The sequence below is a fragment of the Melospiza melodia genome, chromosome 24, assembly GCF_035770615.1.
Source record: "Melospiza melodia melodia isolate bMelMel2 chromosome 24, bMelMel2.pri, whole genome shotgun sequence".
NCBI classification, from domain to species: domain Eukaryota; kingdom Metazoa; phylum Chordata; class Aves; order Passeriformes; family Passerellidae; genus Melospiza; species Melospiza melodia.
In genome coordinates this window covers 10,080,986-10,107,143 of record NC_086217.1, presented here as the reverse complement: position 1 = coordinate 10,107,143, position 26,158 = coordinate 10,080,986, and the positions used below count along the sequence as shown (strand labels likewise).

General features: G+C 42.0%; 1 protein-coding gene across 6 annotated transcripts in view; it reads right to left on the bottom strand.

Annotated features, from left to right (window-relative positions):
- Positions 1-26,158, bottom strand: part of CEP112 (centrosomal protein 112) — a 164,234-nt gene that overhangs the window by 60,625 nt on the left and 77,451 nt on the right. For all 6 annotated transcript variants that reach the window (XM_063175710.1, XM_063175709.1, XM_063175712.1 and 3 more), the window contains one exon: positions 875-1,105. In XM_063175710.1, the coding sequence (XP_063031780.1) occupies positions 875-1,105 (231 nt within the window). The remainder of the gene's footprint in view (positions 1-874; positions 1,106-26,158) is intronic.

Here is a 26,158-nt window from a genome sequence, read left to right as displayed (position 1 = left end):
GACGCAGGTAAATGAAATGTCACTTGCACAAAGGCTGCTCAAACACTCCATGCAGATTGCTAATTTGTGCCACTGCACATCCCCTTGCAAGCAAATGTGTGATTTAGTGCCTTAATGCAATGTACAAAAGAGACTTCAACAACTATCTGCTTACACACACACAGAATCTACCATAAATATTAAGTAGGGTTTTTTTAGTTTGGTTTTTCAAATAAAACTTGCATGTTTTAGCTCCCTAATGGGGGGGGGGGAATACTTGAATTCAAGACAGGGTCCAAGGGATGCTCAGCAAACAGCAATGTGGGCAGTGACCCCACAGAACAGAATGGAGGGAAGCCTTGATCAATCTGAAACATTAATTTCTGTTTTCAAATCTTACCAGAGACCTTTCTCACCTGATGTACACCACAGGCAAAATCAGACCAGCCACTGTGACAACCAGACACAATTTCCTTGCACCCTGAGCCTGAGTATTTCCCTCCTTAAGAGCTCACCCTCTTTTTAAGGGATAAAAAGCTTGGCCAGGCAGAACCACCCTTTCCAGAGTCTCTACTGCAGCAGAGGAAAATCAGTCTGGTTGGCTTTACCTATGAAATCACCTGTGTTTTTAAAGTGCTGTTGGATGCCCATGGCACCTTCCATCCCTGCTGGAGGTGCTGCCCAGCCCCAGCATGCCCAGAGCAAAACTTTCCATCAAAGAGCCCCAAAACACCCCACGCTCCTGCAGTGACTCTGCCATCCCATGGTCTGCATCTGTTTCTTCAACTCAAGTGATCCCCAGGTGATTTTTTCCTCAGGGAAACTTTGCTCAGGTGACTTTGGGGCGATCCCTCCCCTTGTGCCCCGAGGAGCTGCTCTTTGTCCGTCCCCTTACCTTCCTCAAAGCCGCCTCTGTCTCCGCTGTGTGCCTCCTCTTCAGCTCTGCTATCACTTTCTCCATCTCCAGCTTCACGCTGTTCAGCGCTTCCTCCTTCTCTCGCGTTGCCCTCAGCTTCTCCTCGTCCCTCTGCAGGCTCAGGTCCAGCAGCTGATGGTTCCTCAGGGCGTTGGCCTGGATCAGCTCCTCCCTCAGCTTGCGGATTTGGCTCTCCAAGCCAGAGATCACCTGAGAGAAAGAGCAAACAGAGTGACAAAACCCCAAACCCACAGCACAAAACCCACTTGGTTGGTGATAGGAATGCCCAACGGGCAGGAAGAATGATGGCAGGACTCCATGATATCAGAAGGCTAATTAATTACTTTATTATACTATATTATACTATAACTGTATTGTCAGAACCCAGGAAATTCCTCTGGCTGCCCTGGAGGACTCGAGTCCCTGCCCAGGGGCCTCAGAGACCTTGGCACAAAGCCCAAGACCCCTGAGCCTTTGATCTTGACCCATGGAAAAAATTACCAACCGTATATGAGGATTTACAAGCCACAAAAATTTAAGTAGAATGATAGTGAATTCATCACAGGGTGAAAAATAGATTTTTGAGGTTTTTAGAATGGGGGCTCGGGGTCCCAAGATGGAGGAATTTGGGTGTGCCTTGTCCTTTTTCCTTCTTCTTCTTGGCCTCCATGTTCTGGGTGATGTTGGCATTTTTGGGTTGGTTTAGAGTAGAAGCTCACTGTCTAACATAGGTGATAGGTATTGGGAAGTTATTGTAAATAGTGTACATGTGGTTTTTAGTATAAAAAGATAACACCAGTGTGCCTCAGCCAAACCTGCCAGACGGACCTCGGCGGGTCAGAGAAAGAATTTTATAGATAAGAAACAATGAACAACCTTGAGAACAAGAATAGAACAGTTCTGACTCCTTCTTCGACTGCTGGGCTGGGAAAAGAGACTTTCTAAGGCATCTCTGACTGGCAGGGATCCCAAGACTATATTACAATGAATACTAAAGAATAGTATAAGCTTCTAAAGAAACTCCTGGTTGTCTCCTGACAGTCAGGACACAGCTTTGACTGACTGGCCAAGGAAACATGAAAGCCATGATTCCACCATCCTTTTCTTCATGTTTGGCTCTGTTGATTGAAGACTCTTCCAAATGGCTCCCCTGAGGGATGATGCAATTCCTGTGACCATGTTCCTGGTCCACCATCATTCCACTTTTTCTTTGCAGGAATGAGAAGGAGCAGTGCAAAAAGGGACACACTACAGAGGAAACTGCTTTTAAAAGCATTTGTGGAAAGGCACTATCAAAACAGATTAAATAATCCTCATTCTTTGTGCTAATATACATTAAAAATATTTCCTCTTTGTGAAATACATTTCTTCTTGATCTTTTGGCATCATGTTTTGCTTTTACTTGATCTTTTGGCACCACATTTCTGGTTTTGCTAGATTTTCTCCAACAAAGCCAAATGTACTACACTCATTTTTATTAATATTAGTTGGTGAATCACTATCCCTGTGTAAGAAACGTTCAAGAACCAAATGCAATTTAATGTACACAGGCTCTACAAAACAAAACCAATAAAAATATTACTGCTCTGGAACAGAGAGATAACATCAAATTCAATTACTAAATTGAATCCAATTACCAAAATTCCTTCAGGTAAATGATCTTCCAACACATTCCACATGTGCACAAACACAGGAGCAGCACATGAGATAAGAATTGTTTTGATCATTCTTTTCTCTGCTTCTCTCACAGTTCCTCTCTGTTCAGAGGGACGTGAATAGCACAGGTGTCCTCCAACACCTGGGGTAGGGGCAGACCCAGAGGATGCTCTGTCCCTTTTCCTGGCCCCTCTTCTTGCTCTTCCCTTTCTCTTCCTGCACACAGATAAATACAGCTCCCCCTGCCCACTGCACTGGTGAGATGGACCCTTTTGGAGGAGAAATTGAGCTTGTGGCATATAATCTACACATCCTACCCATGCCTTCTTTTTTTATCCTTAGGGAATTACCTGCATCCTTCTAATGAGCTATCAGAGCATCATCAATCATTGATCAATCACTGCCTGCCCCCAATGGGAACACAAGGGGGAGGGATGGAAGTGACAGGAATAAAGCTGTGACACTCCTTGTTGAGTTTTATTGGGTTTTTCTTCTAAGGTCAGGATCAGGATTAAATGTGCAAGATGGTATTGCTTGTTTGGATTTAGATGTTTATTAGTTTTTATTTATAAAAATAATATATATTTTTATTTATAAAAATAATATATATTTTAACTCGTTAAAGTACTGTAAAACTCTCACAAGGTGTGAGTTTTACAGTACTTTAACGAGTTAAAAATGGAGACATATTTCTCTTTCTATAAGGCTTTTAAAGGATAAACTGTCTAATTAAGAAATGACACAAATTATTTTTATTTTTAATCTAATAACTAACTACTTGTGCTCTGCAATGTGGACTTTTTAATCTAATTGCACAATACTACTTGAAGTTATGGAGAAGAAGGTGAAGAAGGTGGTAAAGGAGGACTACCTTCTGTCCTGAAATTTTTATCTCACTTTATATATAATACTATATTCTAAACCCTTAAACTCTAAGTTTTCTACTATGTGATATTATACACTTTTATTTAAATTACACACCTCTAATCCCAGTTCTACCATTCCATTCTGGAAGCTTCTCCACAGCCTCAGGTCAATGCAGTGTTCTCCTGGGGGTCAGTGCCTGGCAGCACAGAAAGTCTCAAATTCTCAGTATCGAGGGTTCTAACAACTCCTAATTCCACAGAATTCCCTCTGCTACTTTACCTCAGGAGTAGATACACATCTATGACCTCAGATTACACTTCCTAACTCTCACTGGTTACTTTTCTAACTCCACTCCCTCTGTGGGTTCCTCACTGGGGTACAGGAGCATCACACCTGGAACATAAAGCACTGAGCTCACAGCTAAGGGTGATGGATGGCACTGAAAGCACATCTATGTGTTCATTCACAAATGTAATTCTGAAAAGGAGCACTTGCACTACAAAACTCCCACAGAATTCCCCCCTTTCTCCTCCCTGTTTCACAAGAAACTTTGCAGTTGCCTGGAATTTTTTCACAGAGGATGCAACAATACTGAGAGCAGAAATTGATGTTCTACCAAGTGAGTGCAGGTGACTCAGCTCAAGCTTATTAAAGGTTTCACAGGAAAATCTGAGGAAAAGCAGTGTATATTTAAAGTTCCCATTGTCCTGGAATGCCAGTTTCTCTCCAACTACTATTTTTCTTCTTCAGACATTTTTAATACACTGCCTGTACTCAGCTACACCATCTATTTGCAGCCTCTGAGAACCACATTAGTACAAAACTCTGAAAAGGAAACATTTGTTTCTGACCAAAGCTGGGACATGAATGACTATCAGATCTATTGCCTTGTACATTAATCTCTCAAGACAGATTCCTATAAATACTGTGATCTGAGAGAGAGAAAAAAAAAAAATCAAGGCTTGAAAGTTTGCCTATTTCTCAAGCTATTTGAACTATATGGTGTAATAAAAGACATCATCTCCCTTCAAACCTTCAGTTTGTCCTTCAGCTATCCCAGCTGTAACATGTATTAAATAATATCAACCATCTCAGAAACTTATTTTGTTTCCATGCTTTCTTAATTACTCACTGGCATTAGTCCCTACTATGTCAAAGGTAAGAGTGTGTGTATGGTGGAGAAGGAATGAGCACGTCATTTGTATACAGAACTCCACCACAGGCCACATATTTCAGCCCTATCAGCATTATCTCAAACATATGGTTCATATACTCTAATCTGTGCTAGATCCTTTCCTTCCCTTCCTGGGCTTTTCCTCTACACATGTTTAATTTCTTATTAAATCTGTATACAGACTAAAAACGTAAAGTAACTTTCAGTGTATAATTATAATCCACAATGTACTTTTATAATTCTTTCGGAAAATGATTTCATCTCCAGATCACAAGAACATGACAGCCTGCCTGGCTTTTCCTTAACCAAAGCAGCACTAACTCAATGAAGATAAGAGCTGCAATTGCTGATGGGTGATTTGGTCTGAGTTCCAAACTGACACACTGAGAATTTGGGGTTTTTAACAGCTGTCCCAGTGCAAGTCCAGCCTGAAATAGCCACAATTATCTTTTCATCTGTGAGAGTTCTTTTTGAAAGCTCATTCCCCTACTCTTCTTTTTTTCCCCTGCTATTTTAAAATAAAAAACTTCCTTTAATTACACCCCCAACACACACACATAAGTGAAACTAAAAAATTACACTGCTCAGAAGTTCCCTAAAAAGTTTGTTAAAAAATTTAGGATAAGAAATCAGGGCTAACTTTTTATAAAACAAGGAAAATTCATTCACAAATGACACTACAAGACAAAATAAAGACTGGGTGAATTCCTGTTACACCTTTTAAGCTTCACTTCCTTCTTTATTCAATGGTTCTTATACAAAGTCATCAGAAAATGAAACACAACCCAGTGTTTTCTGTAAGAAGTAACAGCTCTCAGCCTTCAGAGCCAAAACTGGGGACAGCTGAGAGTGAGCTGAATGTTATAGGTAAAGCAATGGTAATTAATATGCAAAGGAGCATTAATGTTGGACCTAATAGATGGCAAAAGCAGATTTGGTTCTATTAGGGAAGAAGAAAGGCTCTGAAGACGGGGTGATGGCAGCGAAACTAATATGATTAAAGGAGTCCCTTCGGAGCAACTTCACTGCCAGTAAGATGATGTTAAGAGACATCTAATCTCTCCGAAGTGACTGGAAAAAGCTCATATTGGGGATCACAGACACAGTTCTTGTCAATTACTTTCAAATAAGTCCAGTTCTCACAGCCAGATTAGTTTTTCCCATAAACAAAGTCAGTGGCAGAAGCAGCTTACGCCCAACTCAGCGCTGAGACAACTTTGTGTGACACGGATCTGTCCCCACTGCTGCAGGAAATGAATCCCAAACTCTCCAGCACTAAGGCTCTGCTATTCCACATGCCAGGTTTAATAAACTATTATTAGACTTAAATGCAGGCAAATTAGGGAAAAAAAAAAAAAAGCCCCAAGATGACTTAATTCTCAGTTGCGAAAAATCCGTGAAATATAAAACTTATGAGCAACTTTCTTTTCTTAACGATTCTGTGGGAAAATAAAAGCTGCAGTTACAAAATCTCACTTCTCAGGCTCCAGATCCAAAGGCAGGATGGTTTCTTTGTAACACTGAGTCCTCTTTCTCAGTCTTGGTTTCTCAAATTCTCCTCTGGCTGCCCCAAATCTCTGTTTGGGATCCAAACGGTTTGTATGGTCCAAACAAGAGTTTGAGTACAAGAGCTGCTGGTAGAAAAACTCACCTTAAACACCCCATCTAAGCAAATTATTATTGTGCTAAATGAGGATTAAACATAAGAAATAAGGGCTGACAGTGTGTAATAGAGCCAAAATGTTACTGCCACTTGCTGCCTTTTCTGGATCAAAGTGTTGTAGTCTCTATTTCGGTGGTGTGGGTATGAGCACATGAAATAAGACAGATCTGTACCTATTTTAGAAAGGATGCAGAAGTTTGTAGCAATTCCCAGGATGGCCATGCCACAGGAACATGCCCCAAACAAGGAAGCATTTTGTAAAATGACCATTAATCCACATACAGGACAACAAATAGAAAGACAACACCAGCTTACACAGTTTCCCAAATGGAACAAAAATACATAAACTGTGTGACAGAGATTTCATAAAGGTTTATGTGACATGTTTGTATGTCCCTTAGATGAAGAAACTGCTGGCCAAGGTGGTGATTTCTATTTCTGTTTCAAAGAAATAACTTAGAATTCTAACTAAGAATATCTGTGCTGAAATAGTGTCATAAAAAGGGTGGGTCATAAGCCCACAGCAATTTGCCTGCAGGGAAAAAATAGACTTGAAAGAAAAAGAAGAAGGTTGGTCACTCACTTTGGCCTATTTAAAATGCCAATAAATGTACTGCGTGTTATTTGGAAGGAAAACATGTGCTCTTAATTTTCAAAAGTAAATTGCATAAGAAAATATAAAGTTGGCAAAAAGTTTAAATTAAAATCTGTTGCTGATGTCTGAAACTCTGCTCCACTTCCAGGCAACGGGGATGAGAAACGGACCGAATGACTACGGCCTAATTAAAAACAATAATAACACAAACTCCCTTTATTTTCCAGGAGCTGCTGCTTCACCCCCATGAAGCATTTCCTTGGATGAGTTTCTGAGGAAGAGGCAGGAGCATGAGAGCACCTCCACCCTGACGGGGTGAGCACACAGAGCTCATCCTGCCCCTGCATTACGCACCAAACCACATCCACCCAGCACCACCAGTGCCCAGGGTGGCTGAAAGTCACCAAAACAAGGCAGAGGAGAGCTGAGATGAGAGGCACTCCTGATTTACTCCCCGTGGTGCAGAGCTAGAGGCGCTGAGGTGCTGCTGCAGCAGATTCACAGGGAGTGATGAAGATGTGCCGGCAGATGAAGCTGCAGTAACCTCAGTGCTGTGCCTTGCTGGGAGCACTGGGGCTGCTGGAACACAGCATCACAACTGAGTTTCAGAAGTTTTCTGTGCTGGGTTAACTTAGCTCCAGTCAGAGATGACTGCACAGGGCTCACTTTGCCGTGTTTAATTTTGCTGGCATGAAACATTTTTAAAAAACCTACCACAAACCCCAGAACCTGTGAGCAGCAGCATGGACTAGTCTGGATGACCCCAAAGATCCCCTCTGGGATAATAACCTCAAATCTCAGCCTGTAAGTCACAGCCCTATCTGAGCACAGATAAGCAGCCTCTGCTCTGCCTGCCAAGACCTTCTGAGCATTTCCTCCTTGGAGAGGAACAGTGGAGTGAGCAGGGTGTGCTGGGGAACGTCAGCTGGGCCCTTCTGAAAGGGACATTTGTCCCTCTGTGCCTTGCCACGCTGCTGTGGGGTGGCAGGGATGGATGAGGCATCCATAACATGTTTGTTATTGGGCACTGGATTATTTCTGAAAGGAGATCAGCCCAGTCAAGGGAAAGGCGGGCTGCAGTAAAAACAAATCTCACGCTGATGATGAAGAAGTGAAAGGAAAATAAGGAACAAAGTAGGAACACCCAGTGATTCAGTGGGGACAATGAGTCCCTTTTGAGCCATGAGCAGGGCAGTGTCCCAGGAGAGAGTGTCCTGTCCCAGCCATGCACATTTACTGTAAAACATTCACTGTGAAGGGAATTATCTGCTCAAAGTGGGAACCTGAACCACTTCAGCTTTCCTGTGAGTAAACAAAGCTTTATCAAATGCTGGGGAACATCATACAAGTCTCTCTACCATCACAAAAGCAAGCAATGCATTTAACATAAAAGAAGTCTGAAAAATAAACAAATATTTGCAGCTCTAAGCTTAGAAAGAAGTGTAGCTGTAAGAACTTCAAATGTGTGTAATGTTGATTTTGTGTTTAGAACAAAATTGGTTTATATTAATGAGTTTTTCTACTGCAGCTTCTGCAAGGGACAACAATACTTCTCTTAACTGATCTTATTCTGATTTGCAGGAACTTTTTTCGTTATTTTTACCCTCTGGACCCTGTCAACCAAGGGCCAGGCAGAGTCCTAATCTTTCTGATTTTTCTGTCCACAAATCATCCTACTGAGTCTGACTCCCTGGTCCCACTATACCTGCTTTTCTCCATGCCAAAGGAATTCCAAGTGGCCAGTCCAGCCAGCTGGCAGCTATTTGTGACTCCTTTGCATTGCATGAACTCAATCATGTCCATTTAAACAACTATATAAAATATATATATATTCTATACCATGGCAATTTCAATTAAAACATGTAGAGAATTTCTTCACCTTTTTCTCTCGTGACTCCTAAAATCAGCAATTTGTCAATATATTACGAATACTTTAAAAGATGAGTTTTCATTTGCAAAGAAAACCAGTGGCACATTATCACATGGGTAATGATGTGGCAGAGCACAAATTAGCAGGGATAAGTAATAAACAGCTATTTAGCTTTCACAGCACAATCTATTACACTGTCAACTTTAAATGCCTTTTGGGTAAGAACACACAGCCCCATAAACGTGGGATTTAAGAGAGGAGATAAATGAAATGGTGTGAAATGAAGTGAAAATGAACAGCACTTCAGTGACCAGCAGGTTGGGCTCAGTTCCTGAGAGCACTGATCATTCCAGGAGCATGGGGCTGTGCAAGCCCTGCCAGGGGAAAAGATGGAAATTCACACCCCCACCATTATAAATAGTCCTGGACAGTGGTCTGAGACTACCTGGAAACACTAAAATATCAGCTTCAATACTCAGAGATGCATTTTATTGTTTGCTTATATAGTATTTTGTGCACAGTGAAGTGTTCTCATTCTTGAGGGGTAAAAAATTATCTCCAGAATATTCTATTGCAGAGCTTAAAATGGAGCCATTTCATTGTATTTATACATATTTCTCTCTATATATCCTATATATGACTACATTGCAGTGATGGGGTGAAGTCATTAACATGTTCATAAATGAAATGTCCTCAGTTTATAAATCAGTTGGATATGACCAGTTTTGGGTTTTGGAGGAGAACTGACACAAACCAAAGCTGCACTCAGTGACCTGCACCTGCACAGCACAAGGGAAGGGGAAGCTCCTGAGGCTCAGACAGATGAATATCCAGAGGATAAACCTCAGTAAGAGCAGTGCAGGTGACACTGAGGGTGAAATGTGGCAGTTCAGCAGGGTCAGATCTCAATCCCACATTCAGAATTTATGCAAAGGTCTATCAGCTCCATCCCCACACAACCTCAACTCCTCTCACCTTTGCACATGCACCTCTGACACCTCTCTTGAAAATACCCCCAGGGATTTGTAAAAGGAGGTGTTGAGCTGCTAACTTACATATTCATTTCATTAATTTTAACAGCATTAAGCTGCTTTTAAAGGTCAAACCTCCTTGGTAAGATTCTTGGGCTATTCCAGCACTGTTCATACTCTGAAAAATACCTCTAACATTTATGAATTGGATAAAAGTTTATTCCTCCTAATTGTAGGAATAATAATAAAAGTTTATTCCTACTAATTCCTACTAGTTTATTCCTGCTTATCTTTTATCTACCAGGGTCTCAGTGTGGTGTGGGGACTGGTTTAACACCACCCCACCTGTACAGTGCTGCTGGAGGGAAACATCACCCACCTCTGGCATCCAAACCAACAATTCCTGCACTGAACATCATCCCAAGGAAGGTCCAGCACCCTTCAAGAAGAGATTCTACTTTTTAGCAATGTATTTGCTCTGTCTTGTCTAATCCTGTTCAGCATTTCCTGAAACACAGTGGAAGTGTTGACTCACTAAGAACAATAGTTACCTTCTGCTCAGCTCCACTTCCAATAAAATTAAGGAAAAATGAGTCTGCCTGTGCCATTCCTATAAATAAACACACTTAGGCAGCAATTAACAGGCAATTTAACCCTCAAATGTTCACTGACTCTGCCAGGTATTTCTGAAGGATGAAAAGAAACAAACAACACACCACTATCAAAAAGCCAGCAGGGAAAAGTTACACTCAAAATATTGGCCTCACTCTGTTTTCTCCATCTTAGAAAAAGGCAGCACATTTTGAGGTCTGATGTGACATGGCATTAAGCAAAACACAAATTTTGATGATTTTTTTTTTTCCCCAAAAGAAGTGCACTGAAGTAGATCTGGACTTCTACAGAAGGCAGTCAGATGCCTAAATCCCAGTTAATGTAAATGGCACTTAAGCTACAAACTGGGCTTAAAAAAAAAAAAAAGAAGAGGGGGAAAGAAAGAAAATCAGACATCCATTTGAACAGCTCCACAAAGAGCTTAAAATTAACAGGGCTTATTTCCATTTCTTAATTTACATAAGTCCATTTGATTCCAATTTAGTTAACAGCAGCTGGAAAGCAGAACTTCATCTAGGTTGGTTATTGTCACTGCCTTCCCAACAAAATGAGTTTAGGTTGAAGGGGAGAACCTTGAGCTTACATGTGTAACAAAACAATGCAGAGAACTGGAGAGCCAAAGGATTACTCACCAAGCTGAAACTGAGATAAATTAAATACATTTTCCATTTCACTGTTCTAAAACCTGTAACAGACTTGGCCCTCTTGCTTTGGAGACTGATCCAGAGCAGTTCCTCCTTCCCTGATTTACTGAATTTGCTTTGAAACAGATTAGTGAGACAAAAATTAAAAATTCTTCCTTCCTTCTCCTCTCCTTTTATCTGATGAAAGGAATGTTTACCTTTGTATTCTTCCTTGTACAAACAAAATGATTTGAATAAAACTGCTAAGGGACCTGCCAGGAAAGGACTCATTTCCTTCTGTCTTTCTACCCAGAATTTTAATGGAGACACTCAAATAGGCACATAACAACCTACATAACTGCATTAATAGAACTTAAATATGATGGAGATAAGAAAATAAATAGCCATAAATACCTGCTTAATGCAGTGGTCCTCTAAAATAACTTGTGAAAGCAAAACATAAATAAAATGAAGAGTGGCTAAAAAAATAAATGAAAATCTGCATGCAACACCAGGTTTTCTGCATTGTACAAATCACAACAACCCATCCCTAAAGGATGATGGATGCAAAAGACACCAAACATTTTCTCTGTTTTCCTTTATGAAAAACTCTAAAGCTTTAATTTCTGCATTTCAGGATGTGAAAGGCAAATATTCCTCTCAGATGAACATCATGGATGTGTTCAGTTCTGAAATAACACTGGAGTAAAGTTTGTTCTGAAAGTGAGGAAAAGCTGCTGATATTTAAGGAAGGATAGGAATTTCCTGCAAGGGAATCCAGAAATGGAGCCTAAAGATCTCTGCAGTGAACTGTCAAAAATCTCAGAGCATTCTGTGTCCAGCATCCCATAAGTCAAAGCTTTTTAAAAACATTTGCATTTAAAATTTCCACACATTAAATTTAAAAGCATTAACATTTCCGGAACAATGTGTAATTCTGATTTAAATGCAGACATGATGTATTGCAGAATTAAGGATTACTACAGACATTCATCTCTGTGAGGCAGCAAAATTAAATGTATTGTAATTCCCAATTTGTCCCCAGAAGAGGAACACACTGCATTGGCTATGAAAATGGCTTTGCCTGTCAACTATAGAAAATATTTCACCGTAAGCAAAAGAACCAAAACAACCCCATGCCTCAAAAAAACACCTAGAAAAGCATCACACACTTTTATTTTGGATGCATTTGTTGCTCAAAACCCACAACTTTTGAATATGCCTGAGTTTTACCTCACACATTCCATAAGGGTTTTACGATGACTGTAACAGAAATAGCAACAGGCACAAAACCTGCCAGGACAAACCAAAGACAAGATGCCTCAGTAAAGAAAGCCTCAATAATCAGCTGTCCACGCATAAAGTATCTGCCATCTTTAATTTCTGAGGTTCACACTTGTAGAAAAGCCCATTTTGGACAGCAGCTCCCATTCATGGCTCTGTCAGGAGCATCTCCACAGGCACCTGAGGAACCCTCCCAGCCCACACCTCTGTTCAAGCCCCTCTCACTGCCACTGAGGTGAAAACCAGAAAGTTTTCACAACTCCAGCATAATTCACAGGAAAGTCAACTGAGGAACCCAATGCTGTCATTGTCTGGGCCAACAAGAAGGATTTCAAAGCAGCACCTGCCCTGCTCTGCTCTGTTTAGGATGCCAAGCAGCAGAAACCTCTCTCGTTCCTGATGTCACACTGCTGCAGCAAAGGTGACAGTCTTTATCCAAATGTGAAGTCCTTGTTCTCAGCCTCATGACTGGCAAGATGTGTGGGCAGGAATCCTGAAATCCAGCAGCTCCAGAAATAAAAGTTGCATCACTCACAGGTTTAGAATTGGAAGAAATAATCAGCTTCTGAGTGTATGGATCCCTCATTTGTGCAGGGCAGCAACAACAGCTGCAGCATCCCCGTTAGTCACTTGTGGTAAATTCTCATCCTCATGTTAGCTGCTCACACAAATCAGGTGAACAATTACACACACGGGTCCAACTTTTGGATTTCTCCTTTTCAAACCAACTTCTCATTGGAAGAAGCACATTCTGGTGGTCTGTGTCTAGAGATAATCCTGATATAAAACACACAAATGAGAAGGAAAATCCCAGAGAGGATGGTGTTTAACCAGCTCAGTGTTTAGGCTGGCATTGAGGGTATCAGGTGATGGTCCTGTTGCACATTCTGGTGGTCTGTGTCTAGAGACAATCCTGATATAAAACACACAAATGTGTCATCTCCATCTGAAAAGGAAAACCCCAGAGAAGGTGGTGTTTAGGCTGGCACTGAGGGCATCAGGTGATGGTCCCATTGCCACACACACCCAGCTGATGCTGGTTCAAGTCTCCCTCTCTGCACCTTCACCCCCAAGGGCTGGTTGCACAATTCCCACCATCTCCACAGTGGCTCTCCTGAGTTCAGAGCCCTCTTGGCAGCCTCCTGCTCCACAGCTACCAGCTCAGAAAGGTGGCATCAATCACAGGATGATCTGCTCAAAATAAATGAAAACTCTGCCTAACATTTCTTCTCTTCAATTCAAGAGGGTTTTTGGCTCAGTATCTTCCTCTGGCACCTTTTTGTTGATCTCTGTCCTTTTCATCCTCCTCAGTTTGTCCTTGAATTCAGTTGATGCCTCTTCGTTTCCAGAATGACAAATAGGCCACTGCATCCTGGGGCAGGAATTTCTTCAGATTTATTTATGCAACTGTTTTGGATCTACTGTACTCTGAATAAATATTAATACACAGTTTAAATATAAAAATCTAAATACATACTAAAAATGCAGACGATGAAACAGCAGTCAAATAAAATAATCCATTTATAAAGGCCCATGTTTATATTTATTACTGTCTCAAAAAAAAAAACCAAAAAAAACCAAACAACCTCAAAACAGGACCTCAAAACTGCACTAAGAAATCAGGAAAAATGTACTATTCCTAAACTGAATATTCTGGCAGGGAACAACAGGTTTGAAGGAGAAACTGTTGACTGGAGGCAGAGCACCAAAGGGAGCTGGCTCCTTTCTGTACATCAGCCCTCTAAGGGGACAGAATGTGCAGACTTTTGAAACCTGCTGATTTCCTTCCCTGGAAAGCATCACTGTTTTGAAGGACACAATCTTACTCTGTGAAAATAAATAAGAAATCATGATTTTGTAGCACATTTTTACTAACACAAAGATCAGGGAACTAGCAGAGAGATTGTTTCTTGGATACCTTGAGGTGGTAGTTTTGACAAATGGCTTCTGATGCACTTGTGAGACAGAGATTTTGGCTTTCCTCACACACAGCCCTAATTACCACATTAATGAAGGCTATGGCTATAAAGGAATAGCAGGGCTGTCTCTGCTAAACCTCCTTGAAACTCAGGCACAGAAAAACAAACATTGCCTCCCATATAAATGGCTGCTTTAGGAGCCATTACTGATTAATCCTGCGTATTCCCTCAGCCTCTGATGCCAGAGATGCCAAAGAAACCTTATCACAAGGGTTTGTTTGCACAGAGTAATCCACTAAGTACCCCACACAATACTCAGGTAGAGCAGGTAGGAATTAATTGGTACCTTTTCCACCCACCCCCCCAGAATTTCTGATGCTGAAACTGTTTTTCCCTTCATTGAACCAGCTTGGCCTAGACTGCCTTGTCCCGCAGTGACATGTATATTGAATACAAATCAGACAGCAGAGCTTTAAATCTGTGTTGCAGCTCTCATTTCCAATTCGAGAACTGTACTATAATCATAAGCTTCTGGTGGATGAAAGGAAATCAGCTCTCTGAATATTAGCTAATGCCACATTTGCAAGTCCTGAAGAGATCTGTGCTGTTTAAAAAAAAAAAAAAAAAAAAAAAGTAAAAAAAAAAAAACTAGATCATTTCTGGTGAACCTATATATATGAATCGCTTTGTACTGCTGGAGTGATAGAAGCGATGCCTGTGCTGGGATTAAACCCTTTTCATCATAAAACCTCATCTGGTTCCGAGTCCAAGTCCATCAAACCTTTTCCCTTTAAAGTCCCGCCTTTGATTCTACATCAATTTATTCAAACCGCAGCTGGGTGGCTGAAAACGAAAGGACAGCATCATTTAAACCAACCATGTTCCTAACTTGAAAGAAGGACTATAATTAAAAAAATGGGCATAAAAGAATGGAAATGGGATAATATTTTTTAATGGTAGTTCAAAGGCCGACAGATGTCAGAGCCTTTGAAGATGTCAGTACACTGAGCAAGGAGTTGCCATTAAATAGTTTGCCTGAGAGGTGAAGCAGCTTTTTAATGACTGAAAAAGCCCTTGCAGACACATCCTTGTGTTTTTAATTTGTCAGAGTTTCTGCAGTATTTTCTGATTAATGACACATGATTATAACTGCATAGCACACATATTTTTATACTTTGTTAAATGAATACTTTATTCCACATTCCTTCGGTGCCAGATAAAAACAGGAAAGCTTTACTACAGAGTCTAAAACTATTCAGATTGCTCAAATATTTATGGTAATTTGAGGGGATTGGCCAGATCCAGAGCTTCTATGTGTTGTTACCTTTTGTTCTTTAATGGAGCTATTACTACTGCCACCACAATGTGCATGCATTAAATGAGCATGTGACCCAGTAATGCATTGTGCCCTTCTTGTGCCCTAAACAATCAGAGCTTTCATAATTCACTGATGAACAAAGTCATCAAATCAAAATAACATTTAGAAAAATCCTTGGGTTGATCCTGAACAATACAAACAATGGCTGCCAATGCATTGTAAGTGGAAAATAACTTTTCCAAGGGAAAAAGCATATTGCTAGGAAACATCATGCTCAGAAGAAAAACACCAATATTTAGAAATGCAGATAAAATCCCCATCTTGGGCTGAGAAGATGCTCCTGCAACACCCTTCATCTCTCTCTTAACATATGCAAATTTTTTCTATTTTCCTCACAAATGGAAAATGTAGTAGAGTGAAACACAGGGAAAATTTCTTTTGCTGCCAGGAAAAAGCTCTCCCATCACTACAACAGCTTTTTGTGGAAGCCTGCCAAGCTGAGCAGGTACAGCCCAGGGACAGGTACAGGAAAAGCCAGCACTGTGTGCCCTACCTTGTATCACACCTCAGAGCATCACCCACGTGAGAACACAGTCATTACAAGGGAATTTGATTAATGTGCTGCTCCTTCTGCTCTTCCAGCCTACATTCAGCTTGTAATTGGATCATAAATAGAAATGTGATGGACTCAGCTGAAAGCCTGCAGAGATTGGAGGTGCTGGAGCAGAGCTTTGTGAAATGAGTTGCTGTTCTGCCCTGAATATTGACAGGATTTCATGAGTAGGAGCATTTGGCTCGTTGAAATCCATATCCATCAGGAATGTCTGTGTAACTCTCCCCTCGGGAGCCTCCTGGACACTCAGTGGATCTGCAGCCCTGAGCCAGGGCTGCTCTGCTGCCTGTCCCAAACACTGCTCAGCTATCCTGCTGCAAAAGCACTGCAAAGTTTGAAAGGGAAAAGAACATGGCTGCAGAGAGCAAAAACATAATTCTGGAATGGAATTCCCCCACATGAATTTATTGAATGGAAACAGAACCCTGATAGGAAGAAATGGTGAAGTTAGGATTCCACTATGAAGAACATAGAGAATTGGACAACTCTCAGCACAGACAATTGTAACCCCATTTCCAGCCTTCCTCCTTGAGTCCTTGCACAGTTACCTTCAAAGACAGTTTTAAAAAAAGCAAAACAAACCCTAACCTAGCACACATCATTAGACCACTTGGCTTTATCATGAATCTCATGTAGATTTGAAAACTCACTAATTAACGTTACATTGCACACTTCTGCCACTTTTCCCAGAAAACAAACAGCACGTGGGAGCAGGCAGGAAGCTGCTGAGCAGGATGGGATGGAGCAGCCCCTGGAACACCCCTCAATCCAGAGCAGAGCTCATTCCCTCTTCCATCCCCACCTCAGGGGTTGGACAGGTCCTGGATACCTGGTGGTGGGACAGGGACATGCTCGGGATGGAAGAAAGCAAAGGAACAAGATCTACACATCCAAAAGGTCCTTGGTGTCATTGCTGTACAGAAAATCTGTTCAAAATTCAGTTATTATGTAGGCAGTGTGGTAAAAATAGCAGAATAAAGTGTTGAATTTCAAGCAGTTACAGCTGAGCTGCAATGAAAACTTCAGAGAACAAAGAAAAGGCACTTCTCTAAGCTGTGGGACTTCCTACAGAATTCCAAATTAATTACACAAACTAAAGAAATGTTACTCACAAAAGATGCATCAGAATTCTGAATAAACATCATAAAATTCTTCTAAAATGCGAAATATCAGAAATATCAGACATCATGAAAATAATGTTTTGCTACAAGCCCCATACAAGCAGACAAAGCTGAGCCATTCAGACTCTATCCATTAGAGGGCAATAATACATATACACACACTCAGACACATATATACACACAAACACACTCCCTCATGTATCCCAAACTGATTTTAGCAGGAAAAAAATAAATATTTTCTGTCTAACATTACCAATGGTATATTGACAGCTTGGGTCCTGTTCCCTCCACTCCCCCTGCACTCCCCAACAACACCATCCAACAGATAAAAGGAACAATAACAAATTATTCTTTAAATTTGCTTTCCCATGAGGAAATCCCTGCAATACACAGCTTCAGAAGGCTTCTAGTCAGTTATTACCAAACTTAAATACCAAACTGAAGAACCAGCATGTCTGGAAGCATGGCAATCATTACACGGCTCCCAAACTTTGAACAGACAAAAATGTTCTTCACGTGCTCATCTCCCACCTCAGACAAACACTTTTCCCTTTCCTTACAGTGCCACAAGAAGCTTTGACAGCAGCAGCCACTGCAGGCATGGCAAGGGGCCAGCACTCTTCAGCTGTCTCTTAGAGCCACAGACAAACCATGCAAGGGCATTTCTGGATGTGTTTTGATGTGATTTTTATTAGAGGCACTCAAAGGAGGCAGCTCGTGTGCTGTGTCTTCTGCTCTCCTGCTCCAACCACACCAACCCAGAGAGAAACCAGCTGATAAACCTTGTTTATCTCAGGTCCCCAACCTTCTGCTGCCCCCACTTGCAGCATCCCACAAGCACAATTACGGTACCAGCTCTCAGGGACAGCAAGTGTCTGTTGTTCCATGTTCTCACTAACACAACATGGACTCAGCCCCCCGAGAGGATTCCAGCAATACAAATAATTACCAGCAGCCCCTAAACTACTGCTTGTCAACATCTCATTAGTTACAGGACTGCTGGAGTTCACAGGGACACACAGGCAGCTGCATCAGTCACTTAATGACCAGTAATTCCTGTGAGCATCCACACTCCATTGATTTGTGTTTGGGGTGGCATTTTTCCCCTTCTGTTTGTTTGTGAGCTTTTTGCTTGTTTCTGTTTTGTTTGGGTTTTTTTAAAAAACATATTACTCTGCAATTGGCAGTCCCTACTCCCTTAAAAACAGCACTTCAGGTAACAATGTCATCTATCAGCTTACTGTTTTCATCAGCTGCTGAATAAATATTAATTTAATATTAAACTAGAGGTTAAATTGAAGATCTGAATTTCATAAGACCCAAGATGAAGATGTAGAGTAACACACTGCTACCCCAGCCAGGACACAGGTGCCCTCCAACCCAGAAATCCCTAAGGATACCAAACACAGCAGCTTCCTTCAAATCTGCCAGTGTACTCTGTGTTTGCAGCAGCTGCCTTTCCAAAAAAATCACTTTCTCCACTGTTTCTCTTTTCTAAACTCATTTTACAGATGCCAACACAGCAGAAAGCGCAGTCTACAAAAGGACTCAAGCTGTCAGAGGTAACTTTAGAAGAATTGTATCACCTGTGTGGAAGATGGAGTTCACTCTTCGTGGGATTTTCAGATCTGTTTCAAGTGAAAACACTGTGTCAGAGGGTTTTGTCCCTTTTTTTAACTTTTTTTTCCCCTTAAACTACCTTAGTGATGATTTTATGAACTCTGAAGAACAAGTCTAAAACCTGAAAATGGAATATTCATGATCAGGACAAAATTTGAGGGGTCAAAAGTAAAGTTTTCTTATTTGTGTTATTTCAGGAGGACTTTCAGACACATGAATACAAATGACTCTGAGATATGTAATTGCAGTTTGAAATATATTGTTTTCTCCATGAAACAGAAATCTACAGCACCCCTGACATCGATTCCTGTCATTTTGTCATGATAAACACTCAGGTATTAAGTACCTTCCACATCATGCACCCAGGCATGATTCCAATTAGTGCTGAATAGAAGACAAAATGTCACCTTAATAAGCTTCAATTTGCAGAGGCTTTGAACACTGGATTATATCATCACTTTGCCAATCATTTCTTGTACTTTGGCTGCCTTTTTTCCATCTCACCCTCCCTGTCAAAAGGAAGTCTTTCAAATCCACAGAAAGGGAAGACATGAACAACGTCAGTCATTGGTGTGACTGAGCTAAAAGATCCAAAAATGACTCCCCAATACATCAACAGAGAACTATGATGTGCACAATATTCCCTCAAAGCTAATTTGCTGCCAACATGTAGAGTAATTGAGGGAAAAAAGTCTACTTTAAAGTCATACTGTGAAAAATATTTTCTTGCATGAAATCAACACTAAAGACCTTAAATCACTGTCACAGTCTGTGCCACTCATTCAAATGAAGAAACAGTTTTTGTTCAGGTAAGGTGACAATCATTTCTTCAAAGGTGACTGGGCTGAGCTCCATACTGAAAATAATCACTGTGCTTTCAAAGAATGGAGTTTATTTCTAGTTTGTTTCTTAAGAAAAATATTTTCAAAAGGAAAAAGGAAAATTGCAGAGCAGGTATGCACAGTTCTGTGAGCTGAAATGTCTACGGCCAGCACAAGCCCACAGCCCTCAGCTGAGGACTCACGATGTTTTCTCTATCTGGAATGTCCCCAAGTGCAGAACCTAAAATCCCTGCTCTTATCTAGGTGTGAGGGAAAACAGAAACACCAAATGGCAGCAGAACAGACAAGAGATAATGAATCAGGATGGGAAGTGTGGAGCGATACCAAGGCTCACACGGGCTCTGCAGGGCTGTGCCAGGGCAGCTGCTCCTGCCTGAGAGCCCCAGCTCAGAGGTGGGGATGGGAATGGGCTCTGCTGAGCTGGGTCCCTGCAGGAGATGCTCCCAGAGCACACAGGCAGTGCTCCATGGGCTGCACCACCCAGATCCAGCAGATTCCTGGCTCTGCACTGCGCTGTCCCATCTCCCTGGCTTGCACATCCCACAGAACCCAGCCAGGAGCCCTTTGCTGGCTCCTCTTTGTCACCAATGGCTCAGAACTGGCAGAGGACACCCCCAGCCCACCTTGTGTGGGATAAGATATGCCCAGAGTCCATGTTCTGGTGGGAAAGGATTAGGTCAGGGTTATTTCCAGCAGATTCCTGGCACTGCACTGCGCTGTCCCATCTCCCTGGCTTGCACATCCCACAGAACCCAGCCAGGAGCCCTTTGCTGGCTCCTCTTTGTCACCAATGGCTCAGAACTGGCAGGGGACACCCCCAGCCCTCCCTGTGTGGGATGAGGTGTGCCCAGAGTCCATGTTCTGGTGGGAAAGGGGCTGGAGCAGCTCACAAGGGCTGGAGCTGGGAGCACACACCAGGGATGGCACTGGGGTGGGAGCAGGGCTGGAGCTGTGCACAGCATTTGGCTGCCCCTCCATGGGATGGGACAGCAAATTCCACACTTCTGAGGCTGCAATGACTTGGAGGAGGTGCTGGAGAGGCCGGGGTTGGGCCAGTGGGGAAACAGCTGCAGAGATTTTAGTGGTGAAACACTCGAGGCTGTGTCTGTGCCAGCAGCATCATCCCAGCCCTGCAGGAACCCACCAAGGAGACCTGGGGCTTGTCCCCCTTGCAGCTCCTGTCTGGGAAACCGAGGAAAACCAGAGGAGGCTCCCATTTCTCTTCCAGGCTAAAGCAGCATGTGGAGGAACAGGCAGAGCAGTGGTGGGGCACTCAGGGCAGTGCAATTTGCCATAAGCATCTCAGCTGCAATTTGTTACTGGTTTTCCACTTGAAGGTTCCTTTATAAGACTTTAATGTGGGAGCGTGCAGAGCTGTATGGATGGGCTCATATTTCTCAGCTGACATATCTTCAGCCAAAGTATGTCAGCTACAGGAGAAGGCAAGGCTTTGCACTGGCTCTGGGATTTCTTCTTCCCCCATCAGAAACCACATAAAAGAAAAACACAAATAAATCAGCTCTCCAAAATCGCTATTTATTACCTCATCATGAAACCATCTACTGGACCCTGCAGTGGTATTGAGTAATATCATTACTTAAACCATAAAGAGGTTGTATTTATTACTCAAAATTGGGAAAATTAGCATCCATATGGATCTTATTGTTTTACGAGCAGTATTGCTGCCAAAACAAGTGGTGTTAACATTCCAAACTACAGATTGTCACCATTTCTCACCCAGTGTCTCATTCTTTCACTTGGTATTTAAAATACCTTTGAATTGAGGAACTGAGCAGATCATAGAGTCTCTCCTATCAAGATATATATCATTTAACAGCCAGACTACTGTTCAAAACTTGATTTATGGTGGCAGTGAGTGAATGGAATTAACATCTGATGACCTAAGGAAGAGAGACTAAATTGATTTTGGATAATCTTCCTTTAGAGAAGGGATTAGAGAAAAAAAAAAAAACACACTCTAAGAAATTTAACTACTTAATTTGCAATACATAGCACCTTAGTAGGTAATCACAGACAGGACACCCTAACCTACATCCCTGGAAAAATGATGGTGTAAAAACTCCATGAAATTAATTTCTAAGCACAGGAAGCACAAAAGGGTCACTGGGAAACAGCAAGCTGGATAAACCAGGGCAAGGCAGGCTTCAATAAAGTGATTGTCTCCTGCAGTGGAAGGGGAGAAGTGTCAGAGTAATTTATGATTTTAGCAAGGTTTGATGCAGACTTTGCAGGGTCTGTACAGTCAAAACTGAAGGGACACAGACTGGAGGGATGGGCAGAGACCTCTCTCCAGTGTGAGCAGAGAACTCACAGGGTTTGAACAGGAGGAGCCAAGACTCAGCCAAAAGTGGCACTTACAGAGCTGAACACCTGCTCCAAAGCCCTGCAGGATGGACACAGTGACCCTGTCACACTGTGGATGGCATTTCCTGGGGAAGCAGCCAGTGTGCAGAGCAGGGAGCCAGTGTGCCATCCACAGGGACCTCAAACCCTGCAGGCTGAGGGATGGACCACCAGGACCTGCAGGGAGTTCACCAAGCCAGGTTTGCTCAGCCTGGAGAACTGAACACCAAAGAGAAATCAATCTGCTGTCTCCATAAGGAATTGTGGAGAGGACAGAGGCAGATTCTTCTTGAACCTACAGATCCAACTTTTAACAACAGATACTCCAGCTGCACTTCCAGGAGAAGGGATTTCACACTGGATTGGTAAAGCACTGGAGCATTTGGCTCAAGAAGGCTGTGAAATCTCCACCAGAGCAGGTTTTTCAAAACTCAGCTGGACTTGGCCCTGAGCAACGTGATGTGGTTTTGAAGTCAGACCTGCTTTGAGCAGGAGGTTGGGCACGGTGACCTCCAGAGGTCCTTCCAACCCAAATTATTCTATGATGCTGTGAAAAAACTCCAGAATGAATGCTGGTCTCCCATTAGAGGATGTCCCTTCAGCACTCAGGGGAACCTTTGAAGTGGATGGCACTGCTGTTTTCCAAATTGCTGCACTTGTTCTATGGACTAGGAGAAGACAACTTCCTTTTATTCAACACCTGTCTCAAACACATTACAAGGTAACACAAAAAAAGCAATTTTCAAAAGAACTAAAAACCATTAATAAAGTTGGGAGCAAGCATTCCCTCCTCTGTGCAGCAGACATTTACTGAATTTGTTTAGTTGTAATATTTGGAACAATCCAATATCACAGAAACTACACTTTGAAGACTTGGACACAATTGGAAGTAATATCAAGAAGCAAATTCAAAGCCTGGTTTTGTTCTATACCAATTTTCACATAGAAAGCACAAGCTCCTTCAATCAAATCTAAGGATCAAGAGATGAATCAAATCAAAATAATGAGATTTTATTGTAAATCAATCACTTCTGCAGACTAACACAGCATTTTTGCCTCTCTGCTTAGAAATTACATTACACCACCTCAAATGCTGCAGTTACTACCTGTTTGTACATGCACCTGTTTGTACTTGATCATTTCTGATTTCAGGATTCCTTATTGTACCTTTAATGTGAGAAATTATTTCACACCATGCACAGCTTATTGTCTATTAGTGTTAATCACTCCTTGCAGCCATCACACACAAACCCTGCCTGCAAAGCCACACCTAGTGAATGTGTTAAAACCTGCCATAAAGATCCTTTACACCTCACTGAGTAAAACTGATCTCACTTCTATTCAGAGAAATTAATCTACATTTGTTAACATCTATGCAGGGAATAATAATTTCTTCCTAATCAGGGAGTGCTGGTATAAAATAAAATTATTGTCATATGATCTACACCTTGCCCCTAGATGAGTGACATTATACACTCCACCTTCAGCTGCCAATATTCAAAATGAAACAAAAAAGAATATAAAAACACTGGTTGCAATGTTATAATAATTACCAGATATATTCAATTTCATATTGTAGAAACAGAAAGTCCATTTTGCTGAAAAGAACTCCATCTCAGATTCAGAGTTCATATTATGTGATGAGCTAGTTTCTATGGCAACTGCTTTCTCTTTTACATACACCGTAGACAGCACAAAATGTCTGTTGTCTCCTAAGTTAACTTAACATTTTTAATCAGCAGATGACAATTTGTGCACTATTATGTATGCCTTCCAAAAATGTCTTTTAAGTATTTCAAGTGCTGGGCTGACTGAAGTATAAAAGGAAAGAGTCAAGTCACACCTCCCGCCCCAAATTCCTCACAATCCAACTTCAGTTCTAATGAGGAGAGTGAGAGGCAAGGAAAAACAGTGGAGACATCAGAGGTGATCTCCCACTATGGCACAAGGACACTCTGAAGGGTGCATGAGGTGAGGAAGTGCCAGATGTTCACAGCTGGACCAACAGGTGTTGGAGAGGAGTCCCAGCCCAGCAGCTCCATCAGGGTGGGACACAGGAACACAAATGTGCCAGGGTGGGATCAGCTGAGCAGGGACAGGGATGTGCTCAGGAGACCCAGCCCCTGATGGAGAGAGCACTGAGCCTGCCCTGCCTGCTCCAGTACAGAGCAAAGGCTCATTTTTAACTCTTATCTCAAAGATTATCCCAATGCTGCAGCCCAAACCCTTCCCACAGCTCCCCTGCATTCACTCAAGTGAAAACTAGCTCTGTGGGTTCACAGTATTTGAGTATTTCCACAAGGAACTCTTGAATTTGACCGTTTCACAGCAATGCTGTGAGTGAAAGCCCAGTGTGAACATCTCCTTGAACACAGCACCAGATCCCTGATTTCAGCAGATATTCCCCATCAATGGGATCCATGGCAGCCCTGAGTCAGCAGACTGTGAACAACAACCAAGGAAAACCACACAAGTGCTGCAACAAATATTTGGTGCTTTAAATACTTTACATCAACAGTCATGTTCACGATTCTGAGCTGAGTGGTGGTAAATTAAACATGCTGCAATATAGCCAAAAGCTTTTGTTTGGGAAAGGCTAAAAGGGAACGGCTGTCTGTCTACAGGAGTCTGACTGGCAGCCCAAGAGCCCCTCTCCAAGTAAAATACAACAAACAAATATTTAGATTGCAACTCCAGGATTCAGAGTGGCTGCAGAGAAAGCCTGCATTGCAAGCAGTGCATTTCTTCTCATGCCAAAGACATCTTCTGCTAAGAAAAGGAAAGGAAGTAAAAGAAAAAAAAGAGTAATATAATTTATTTACTCCAAATTGTAAACAGAAGTGACTTCAGTAGCACTGTCAGCATCTGAATGTTTCCCAGGCTACCTCTATCTGTACCCTCCAGATCCCCTCAAGCAAATGGCTTCCACTGATACTGGGAGAATAACCATGTGGGAAATGGTATCTGGAGATATTCAAACAATTACATGAAGCACAAGAGTTGATCAGTGATTTACCTGTAGGTAACAATAGGTTCTTTCAAATCAAAGTTGAAGAGAGTCTCCCATTCTGAGAAAAATGCTCCCCAAATCCTTCTTATTAATTAGTGCAGTACTGCAAAGTGATTGTTGCAGCAGTATTTGCATAGGGGCAGAAACTGGGCATGAGTTGGGGATTTAGCTATCACTAAACAAGTAGGTAATGTCTCTACTGGGTTTTTTCCTGTATTTTCTCTTGTCAATAGTTGTCAGAGCTCTGCAGCAGACACACAGCAGCACAGCCACCCTTCACAATTTATGGAGCCAAGATCAATGTCCTCTATTTCCACCACTTGGTTGATACACTAATTATCTACACAGAACCACAAACATATACCAAGAGCCTGCTGGAATGAAATAACTATCATTGCTGGAATGAAAATAGTGATTGCTACTGGTTTTTTATTTTAACTCCACAGCCTCAAATTAATTCAGACAAAGCACTAGCTGCAGAAAGATTGTTGATCCCACGTGCAAAGAAAGAAATTTCCAAAGAGGAGCCAGAAAAGAATGGGATGTGCTGTACATGGGACACCAGAGGAGGAGCCGCTGATTTCTGAGAAGGGAAAGCAAACCTGCATGGTAAAGGCCAAGGGGATTATGGAAAGTTCACAAAGCGAGAGAGGAAAAAGGGAACAGATCCTTCAGCCATGGGATAACAGCTTATTAACTCTTCTTACCACCTCCAGCCTGTTTGTCGGGGTTTTTTGTAACAAGCTCTGCTCTCAATGTTTGCGTCCACACCGCTTCAGAACTAGTCAAGGCTTTTCTTTCCCAACCAATAAGGGTTTCTTGAGAGCCCCAAGACACCCCAAAAGAGCAGTGATCTCTGAGAGCAGCTTCATTTTTGAGAGCACAGCCATTGCCTGTTAAAATGAAACACCGTGACATCAGTGACACGCGCGGGCAGAACGTGCCCGAGCGCTCCAGCTGCTCTTGACCCAATTACGACTGGATGAGCACAGTGGCCTGGCCAATTATCTCAGAACAGAACCTGGAAAGAGGATTCAGCTTCCTCATGGAAACTTTCTTTCCTCTCCTTCAGTGCCAAGCGCTGTATTTGATGTTACAGGGGTACATTTTATTTCTTCTTCTTGCCCAAAGGTCAACGGTG